The 10,604-nt window shown below is 31.9% G+C and overlaps 1 protein-coding gene across 1 annotated transcript; it reads right to left on the bottom strand.

Annotated features, from left to right (window-relative positions):
* Positions 1-1,238: 1,238 nt before the first annotated feature.
* LOC134690198 (uncharacterized) lies at positions 1,239-5,283 on the bottom strand. The gene is made up of 3 exons (XM_063550175.1): positions 5,014-5,283; positions 2,055-2,338; positions 1,239-1,388 (listed from the first exon to the last, which is right to left on the bottom strand). Exons 1-3 carry the CDS (start codon positions 5,246-5,248, stop codon positions 1,239-1,241), a joined length of 669 nt encoding a protein of 222 aa, XP_063406245.1. The 5' UTR covers positions 5,249-5,283.
* Between the last annotated feature and the right edge of the window lie 5,321 nt (positions 5,284-10,604).

The raw sequence follows: 10,604 nt of genomic DNA, 5'->3' as shown, positions 1-10,604 counted from the left end.
AACATAGCCGTGTCTAGAAATGAACCGTTGGTGAATGACGACGGTGCTGGTGTTCGACTTGATCAGCCTGTGCAAGTTCCAGCCTTTCTAGGAGTGCAAGATGGAAGAAACACGAGAGAACACGTTGCCAGATCATTTTTTAACCACTGAAATACATATTATTAACACTTTTATATGCTTTCTTACTTTTTCATAGACACATGATCCTAACTTATTGAAGACCATTTTTATTACACTATGGTCTTAATGGAAAGAATGTTTTATTTTGATGATGTTCAAAATAAGGAGACATGGGGTGCATGCCAGTGAAACAACTATTCACCAAAGTGCAAAATAAATTGATTTAAGCAACTTCATGTTACCATATATATGACCATCAACAACGACGGTTTATTATCTCAATGATTCGATATTTAAATCATTTAATAACATTTAAACTTTATTCGATAAGTGTTTAAGTTTTAAAGTAAAAGATTCAATCATTGCTCATGAAGTCAAACTCTTTACACAAGTGACACAGGCAGACTTTAGATGCTTTTCATGTCTTAGATCAATTGCAGTTTCTTTTTTTTGTCAGAACTATTTGGTTCCCATTTTACACATCACTTCATTTACAAACGTATATATTTTGACACAATCCACATCCACAACCATTACAAACTCAAGAAAAGAAATTGGCGACCGTTTTCCCTACAAGATATAAAACAGGTGCTTGATTCTGTTCTGTGTTGTTCAATAATTTCGGGAAGTTTTATTGATAACTGGTACATGTAGATCGTTGAGGTTAATAGTTAAGACCTCCTTTATATAAAAAAGAAGATGTGGTATGATTGCCAATGAGACAACTATCCACATAAAACCAAAATGACACAAACATTAACAACTATAGATCACCGTACGGCCTTCAACAATGAGCACAGCCCAAACCGCATAGTCAGCTATAAAAGGCCCCATTAAGACAATGGAAAGCAATTCAAACGAGAAAACTAACGGCCTCATTTATGTAAAAAATGAACTAAAAACAAATATGTAACACATAAACAAATGACAACCACTGAATTACAGGCTCCTGACTTGGGACAGGCACATACATAAATAATGTGGCAGGGTTAAACATGTTAGCGGGATTCTAATTCATTCAAATACAACATGTATAATAATGGGAAATATATAATCATTTTTTTTCTCTTTTGAAAATAACATTTAATCAATATAACATGAGAAGATAACAAATAATATTAGTTGGTAGTACCAAGAGCCGTAAGACACTGTGACAACGTCATTGGCTGGTATTCCTTTGCCTTGATTCTCTCCAGCAGTTCTATTTGCAAGTCCAGCTTTTTCATCTCCTTCTTCTGTTTTTCAATTTCACCCCTAAAATACACAACCTGTTGAAAAAAACAGAAATGTTAAAGATATGAATCAATCAACAATCGTACATGACTAATTTGTAAAAATATAACAAGCTCCTGTACAGCTGAATGAATACAATGCATTTCAAGAAAACCGATCAGCATAGAAAAATGATATAAATAGATGTGGGATATAGTAACCCAATGACAACAAATTTCGAAACTTTATTAAGAGGAAAGGGCCAAATACTTCAAAAATATGTAAAGAAAGTTCGTATTTTGCAATAAAGGTAACCATTGGTAATCTACTTTTGAATGTTTGCTTGGACGCCATTTAAGAGTTACTTAAAAGGATACTCAGCATTCATGTGTCAGCATCCAGCAACATCTGACTAATATGAAAGTGCTCACATGTCATAACTCATCTGCTGACCAAATCAGAATTTGTTCAGTTTATTGGGAGGTCTGGAGCGGACAAACAGGGTGGATGTAAGTCTTCGATCCCAGTGTGACACTCTGTGGGAGTGCACTAAATTTTATATGTGTAGATATAAATTGGAAAATTGTCCTTGATGTTAACAATCAATTTTTAATATTACTACAAGTACATATATTAAAAAAAAAGCTATACATGCATGTATTGCCAACAAAGTATGGGGGGCAAATTATACTACCGGACGTAGTTCATTGTTATATATTCACCTGAAGCTCATAAACATCTCCTGCTGTGGCTTTTCTCTTCTTTGTGGCTGTAGCAGCTGTAGGGACGGCATGGGATTCATTGTTCTCAGCCTGTCTAGTTGGGTTTACCACAATTGGTACTGCCCGGTTACCAATAAACCCTGAAAGAACTGATGGTGAAGGAGGTGTTGGAGGTTGTAGTGAGGACTCAGATTGGCATTCCATAGCTGACTGAAATAAATCCTGGGACCCTGTACAGGCCATTTCAGAATCATCTTCAGACAATCCAGCCTCAGCTGCACCAGCTAAAACAAAGACAAAATAGCTCTTAAATTTAATGTTGTAAGCCAATTAATATGCAAAAGTTTTAGTTTCAAAATTTCGATAGGGGTATAAACATTTTAAAAATTAGATCATAGATCATCATACGTTTTTGAGTAGACCCCCCTTTTTTATTTGTGTCGCAAATGTTCTTACATATTTTTATTTTTTTAAACTACTTTTTCTATTTATTATATATATTTGATCTTTGAACAATAGTTATATGAGGGAAAAACACATATGAAGTGGAATGTAGTTGAGATATTGTCACGCCATGTCACAGGGCGACAGGTTGTATATTAGTATTTTTTTGAAAACCCTCATAGAGGTAAACATTCAGGTTGATTCCCTTTAAAACATCTTGTAAGAAAGTTTTAATTAGGACAAAGTTCGTATTGTAGTTTGGTTTTTTTAAGTTGTAAAATTCTAGCAAAGACAGAATATAGGGACGAATATTTCTATGGTACGATATTCATTCGGGCCGAGAATACATATTTTAATTGAGCGCCATTGACAAATTGAGGAGAGCACCTGTTCAGAATTCTCGCATATCAGCATGGGACAGTGATGTAGATTCACAAGAAATGAAAGGGTTAAAACCTTTTCTTTATTCGCATATTGACAGGGAAAACGCAAATAAGATTGAATAACATTTCAAGAAGGTATAATTATATTTCCTAACATGCGGAATTTGTAATGTTTACATTGTCACTGATTGTGATAGTCTAGTCAAAATAGCATTTGACCTCAAAAAAATTGCAACAGAATTTGTTTTTGTGTTTTTCAATTCCAAATGACTTTCTTTGTAACATACTAAAAGTCTACCAAGATATTTGAGTGGGAACATGTATTTTTTTGGGTGAAAAATAGCAAAATTTGTCCAAAAAAGCGAAAAACTGGGAAAAGCTTGTTCAATATTCATTATTGATGATAATCATTTCAAATCAAAAGTATTACAACAGTTTATACAGTGTTTATGAAATAAAATAATAAAAATAGGTGTTTTTTCTAATAAAAATGGATTTTTTTGTGAAAACATCCGATTTTTGTTGGAATTTGAGATTCACATAGCGTGAATTGATTACCAAAACAGACAGGAAAAATATAAAAAATGGTAAGAGTAGTTCATTTGATTTTTCATTAAAGACAAACACCATTATTTTAATCATTCCAAAACTTTACAGCAATTCCTTATTGTGTAAATGATGATTTTGGGTAAAAAATAGCAAAATCAATCAAAAATCGTTAAAAACTGGAAATACACCAATTTGGAGTTTAAACTGCTTTTGAATCACTCCAAGATATTTAAATGGAAATCTTGATATAAATATAATTAGATCAAACAAAATTCATTGTAAAAAATGTTAGATAACTGATTTTAGGTGAAAACAGCTAAATTTGTCAAAAAATCGTCAAAAACAAGAAAAAACTACTTTTAATATTTTCGACAGACGCATGGATTGGTGTCATAGTTTTGTTAATAGTTGCATCTACTAATGTTGAGAAGCTTATCAGGTCTGTGGAAGTGTCATCAAAATTTGATAAAGTTTTCCATAATTGATTTCCCAACCATAATCTGTAGAATGTATGTTAACTTCTTCTGATAATACACTCAAATACTATGAAATTGCCCTGTATCTGATGTTGGTGGTAAACTTTTCACCTGAACCAATGTGTTTCCAGTAATTACTTATGATTTTAATTTTCTCCAGACAAAAATGTCAATTCCTCCATATAAACATGTTAGCGCTTCTTCTCCTGCTTAGATGGTATCTGCTTTAATGAAGCCTTGATCTTGATATTTGTGATAAAGTTTTTTAATGGAAGTCCTTTGCCTATTCCAAAAAGCCTAGATGATATGTAACAACCTGTTATAGAATGCAAAAAGAGCAACAAATTACAAACATCCTCCCAAAGAATCCTTTAGTGTATATACTAAATTTAGTCCTGTTATCTATGATGAGTTTATTTAGACTGTTCTTTATTCCATATTTTCATCATTTCATATTTAAAAATACCTTACCTGTTTGCACTGTTGATAAACATGGTCCAAGACCATAATTGTCGTCCCTTAATTTTTGTTGGCCACGAATATAGTCCTTAGTGTTGACAGTGGTTACTTGCCAATTTTTTTTTATACCCCTTCCAAATTTATTTCTCCATGTTTAATGCCTCATGTTGCAAGCAGGCCCTAAGGGGGTGAAACTACACAGTCACTGTAAAACAATTTGGGTCTAGAATTTTCAAGGAAAGTAGTGATTTTGTCTAGCTGAAAAAGGTTAAAATTTAGCACTTCGAAAGCTGAGGGCAAGGTCATTATTTAGTACATTTAAGTGCATAAACATCGAAGGCGATGCAGACGATTTGATCATTTAAGAAATAAATATTGGTTAAATACCTTTCAAAAATATGAATAACTTTGAACATATCCTTGTATAGAAAGTATTTGGGTGACAATTTAGCACATGAACAAGGAAAAACTTTATTTCAACAGTTTTCAACGATAATTTGGGTCCATAGTGATATCGGCGGACATCAATTTTTGCCTCTACATCGATGTTGTTCCTTCAACTAGGGCATATTAAAAGCACAACTGTTTAGAAATTTCCAGAGAAAGATCTACAGAAACTTTAAATTGATAAGACAAAATATTACATACCAATGATGCAGCTTTCTACACCTCCTATGCCCTTGAAGGAAGCAGAGTCCTTGCACAGATCTATGGTTCTGTGCACTGCCACACTCACTGGCTTAGCCTGTGGTCCACCACCTGTTTTTCCCTGGTCTCTCTTGTTGACAGAAAAGATCTTCTTTGCCTCTTTCTTGGTGTTGCCCCATTTATCTTTACACTCCTTGGCTGACCTATGGGCAACACCAAGAGAAGACACCATCATTGAAATTTTTCCCCAGACTGCTGTTTTTCTTTTATTTGTCAAAGAACTTCCAAATTTGTCATTAATGACTGCATAATTCTTTTCTACCTCATCTGATTTATCTCTGCTTCCGAAAAATTCGGCTTTCTTTCCCTTGTTTTCTAAACATTAGACTGATTACCCCTGCGAAATGATTATGAATAGTTCATGAATGTTCATGGATGATAGTAAAAGATATGAAACTAGCTGATACACTTTATATTTCAGACTCTGCAGCTAAACTTTAGCTGCAGAGTCTAAACTATTTCAAAGATAAGCACTTAAAGACCTCTTTAAGTCTTAATGATAAACAACCATAAGTCCTACAATCTTGAAACACCGGTTACATTTTCTGAAAAGATGCCTCGAAACTCACAAGCCATAACGATTTATAGAGATATGTTGACCCAACAAATACTGAGTGTATAAGTCAAACATAATTTTGTATTGATAAGTCACAGCAAGTTATTTGTTTCAATGATTTTTTTTCCAGCATTTTCTCACAGAAAAAATTATCCAATAATATTGCATGTTACATTTTAATGAAAACTTCGTAGGAGAGCTGATTTCTGATAACGTTACTACACAACGTCTAATCTGTCATGTCTGTTCTGTTATCGAGTCAAGTTATGCTTTTTTCTTGAGAAAAATAGAATATTTTTGTATTTTCTATAAATGGAAGTTTGTCCCAATTTGTCACAGATATCTTATTTTATCAATAAGTTTGTTAGATATCAGAATATTCTGAAAAACTGTTTTACGGCGTGGAGTATGTCACTATTGTTTGGGTTTTTTTTGGCATTGGTGATTAAAATTTTGAATGGTGTTATTTTTTGCAATCATTTCTATAGATTTGAAATATTTTTTTTCATATAAATGTATAAATTAAAATTAAACTAGGACTTTTTGATGCTCCTTTTTATGTAACTTCAAACAATCAAAAACTAAAATACTACTTTTATGTAATCATGATCAACTAAAACTCTCACTGATAATATAGATATATATTTTATTCCAAAAAGACCATACCAAAACTCCATAAGTACTATTAACATACAGTGGCAAAGTGGAAAGGGATTGATATAAGTTGAAATAAATTGTTTCCCAATCCACTATATACAAATATGTTTAAAAAATTTATACAGGAACAAATTCTAGACCCTAGCTACTTATATCATATATTTGAGAAGCTTAAATTCATAGGATTGCATTGACCAACTGACACTTAGAAAACAGGGAGTACTTGAGCAAAGCTCACTTAAGAATACCTCAAATTCCCCATGAAATTGCATCTATATATATATACTTTGTGTAGTCCATGCATGTGTTTTAGGTAATTCCTAAAAATCTTTAATTAAGAAACAATAGAATTAAAATATCAGGTGCATATTGTGAACAGACATACCAACTGACAAACACACAGAGTTAAACATTAATTTTACAACGTTGCTTCAGTAAGTAAGAGTATTATATATGAGACACCTATGGGAAAAATCCAGACCCTCTCAGATAAAAATGTTCAAATGATATCTTTAAGACCCTTTCTACATGTAATTATATTAAGAAAAATTGTAGACCTTCTCTGACACCAGATAAGAGCCTCATTAGTGATAAAGCAAACAATCCATTAGACAGGACTAGACCCTCAATTAACTTTATACTACAAACATAATATCAAGGTACCAGATTAGACCCTTGCTGAAGTTAGTCATCATGGAGGGTAAATTTTCTCTTCAGAATAGACCCTAACCTAACTACAAACATAATCTAGGGTTCCAGATTAAACCCTCGCTGAAGTTGGTCATCATAAAGGTTCCAGATTAGACCCTCGCTAAAGTTAGTCATCATGGAGGGTAAATTTTCATTTCAGAACATGAAGCTATACCCAGACAAGAGTAAATAGAAATCTCAATTGAAGGACAAATTTATCATGTTTGTAGTGACAAGTGTAAGCTCCTTTCAATATTTGTTTAAGTTTTTTAAATCTCCGTGCGTTTTACACAAAAATTACCTGCCTTTTTTAAACAAGATAAAAATATATTAGACATTATCAGCTTTGAATTGTTACACATATGACTTTGTATAGTTCATTTTAGGTGAAGGATAAGAGTGCTTTAGACAATTGTTCTGACAAGAAAGTTGGTACACTTCGCAACTTCTTGGCGGTTCAGTTATTTAACATGCTCTTAGATTTGAATGTTTTTGCTTTATGAAATATTAATTAATATACAGAGATGACCATGATGACTAACTGATTAAAACAAATATTTGTGGATTTAAAATAAACCATATCAGTTTTACATGTGAACATGTGCTTGCACACCTTATTTCAATTTCATTGATTGCCAGACATACAAAATTTCCTCTTTAAGTATTAATATTAAAAGTTAGAAATATTTGTAAATCAGAAAATTTCAAATATGACAAAAAATCATCACTTGGCGACCGTCGTCCGTCGTCGTTAACCTTTACAAAAATCTTCTCCTCTGAAACTACTGGGCCAAATCAAACCAAACTTGGCCACAATCATCATTGGGGTATCTAGTTTAAAAAATGTGTGGCGTGACCCGGTCAAAATGTTTATCAAGATCTATCTGCCCTGAAATTTTCAGATGAATCGGTCAATCGGTTGTTGGGTTGCTGCCCCTGAATTGGTAATTTTGAGGAAATTTTGCTGTTTTTGGTTATTATCTTGAATATTATTATAGATAGAGATAAACTGTAAACAGCAATAATGTTCAGCAAAGTAAGATCTACAAATAAGTCAACATGACCAAAATGGTCAGTTGACCCGTTTAGGAGTTATTGCCCTTTATAGTCAATTTTTAACCATTTTTCGTAAATTAAAGTAATCTTTTACAAAAATCTTCTCCTCTGAAACTACTTGGCCAAATTAATTCAAACTTGGCCACAATCATCTTTGGGGTATCTAGTTTAAAAAATGTGTGGCGTGACCTGGTCAACCAACCAAGATGGCCGCCACCGCTAAAAATAGAACATAGGGTAAAATGCAGTTTTTGGCTTATAACTCAAAAACCAAAGCATTTTGAGGAAATCTGACATGGGATAAAAATGTTTATCAGGTCAAGAACTATCTGCCCTGAAATTTTCAGATGAATCGGTCAATCGGTTGTTGGGTTGCTGCCCCTGAATTGGTAATTTTGAGGAAATTTTGCTGTTTTTGGTTATTATCTTGAATATTATTATAGATAGAGATAATTTTTTTTAAAAAGACAACAATAGTGCTGTTCAATAGTCATGATAGTCATAAATCGATTTAACTCTAAAACAAATCCGGTCACAAACTATTTAGATATTTTAAAAGTCCAAACTTTGCTAGATAGAAACAAGAATACTTTAAACTTATCAAAGCATCTTTCTCAAAAGCTAATATTAGCAATAACAGTTATCAATTGAATAAAAAAGTGTGCTCTATAACTTGAAGTTTGGCAAAATATTTCAAAAACAAATACTGCTCAAGTATTAAAACAGCTGTTCACTCAAGGATCTAATTTGAAACTGACAATGTTAATGTTTTCTGAAAACATTAGCAAAATCAGGTCAAGGCAAACACTCTTAATGTAATACATGTGTACACAAATGTGAAAGTAAATCAAAGTATCATACGATTCGACAAGTATAAATTAAATTTTAAATAATTCTAGAATGATAAAAGCTAGGATAAATGTGGATAAATAAGATGCAGTTATAAAATTAGAGTAAGTAATTATGAAAGATTATTCAGCATAAGAAACAACTGTATAAATATATATGAGCCCCGCCTATTCATGCAATAAAATGTACATGAACTAGAATTATACTGAATGATGAGTAATGTTTTATCCCATCATATGACATGTATGAATATATATTTAGAACTTTATTTGAATTTGTAATATTGCTTTGACCTTTGCATCTACGTGAGAGGTAAGCATTGCGTTGAGTTTTATATGCTTAGCTATCAATGCTTGGGTGTTATTTGCTTATTATTTCGTATGATTATACTAATTAATTTTTAATTGTTTTCTTTTGCTTAACATTAGCGTTTTAGTTTGTTTCGTATGTAATCTAGTTTTGCCTGTCATGATATTTTCGGGACATTATTATTTTATAATTAAATAGTTAAATCAACAAGCGATATATTTCAATTAGATGACATTTACTACTTTGTTAGAATAATGACATAGAGAAAAGGTTCAGAATTTATATAAATTAGTTTAATGAGAATTTCATTGAGTTCTAATTGCACACGTGCTATTATTCTGGAACCATTGTTTTATTTCGTAACAGTTGCTTTTGTGACAAATTATTTTTTCATATCATAATAAATTATCTTAGACCTGAGAAGTCATATTTTTTATTCTAAAAACCGTGGAAATCCACATGGCTATAATATCAACAGTAAATTTACTTTAATTCATGTAAAATAGATGAAAAGGGGGTGGTGAATACCAAAGGGTATTCAAACTGTATTAAATTAAAGAAACTAAAAACTTAACTTAGGGTCGAAACAGTTTTTCAAAAGTCGATTTAAAGGGTTCAAAAGAACTATAAATATAAATAAACTGTTAATGAAAACACAATCAAATAAATACGAAAAAAAGAATTAAATAAAAAATAAATATGAGCGAGTGTAAAAAAGGATAGTCATTTATTTTACTGGACACTGCAGTATTTATGGTTCACAGCAATTTATTATGCAATAAAATCTTTGTACGGTCTATGCAAATCTTTAAGAGTTAACAAAATATGTTTCTTTAGAACTTCTGCAATTCCTTCATTACTTGTGTTTGCTAGGGCTTAATCAGAAAAGCGCATTAATGCATAAGATGTGTTTGGGTTGTTTGAGGTTTTGAACAAATGAATTTGGTGTCTCATTAATGATGTACAAACATAAATATATGACACTGTCTTGCTCGTGATCCCCACCCGCACATAAGTAAACTATATAACAAATGTGATTGGTTTAGGTAATGTACTCTATAAGAGAGTTCATTTCGTTTCAAGGATGGCTATCCGAATGTTATTCATTTCGAGATACAATACAATAGTAATTATAAGTATAAAATACACCATTAGGGGCATTAACGTGACTGGATATACACCATATTTACACCATGATAGTATTGTTAATGCATCAGTATAGCTTTTAATTGTTATAAGTGGAATCTTTGGACGTTTGATCATTGTTCTGTCTTATTCAATGTTATTGAACAGTCGTTGAAATTAATGTTTTATTTAAATTCATTGTGATTTTAAATAATGAAACAGTTTGTTTATAATTTAAATCATTAAGCTAACAACACCATGCAGAGTGCGTCGGAATTTAAACTTTAAC

The sequence above is a fragment of the Mytilus trossulus genome, chromosome 11 (genome assembly GCF_036588685.1).
Source record: "Mytilus trossulus isolate FHL-02 chromosome 11, PNRI_Mtr1.1.1.hap1, whole genome shotgun sequence".
NCBI classification, from domain to species: domain Eukaryota; kingdom Metazoa; phylum Mollusca; class Bivalvia; order Mytilida; family Mytilidae; genus Mytilus; species Mytilus trossulus.
The sequence above is the reverse complement of the archived record's forward strand: the minus strand, read 5'-3'. Positions and strand labels throughout refer to the sequence as shown.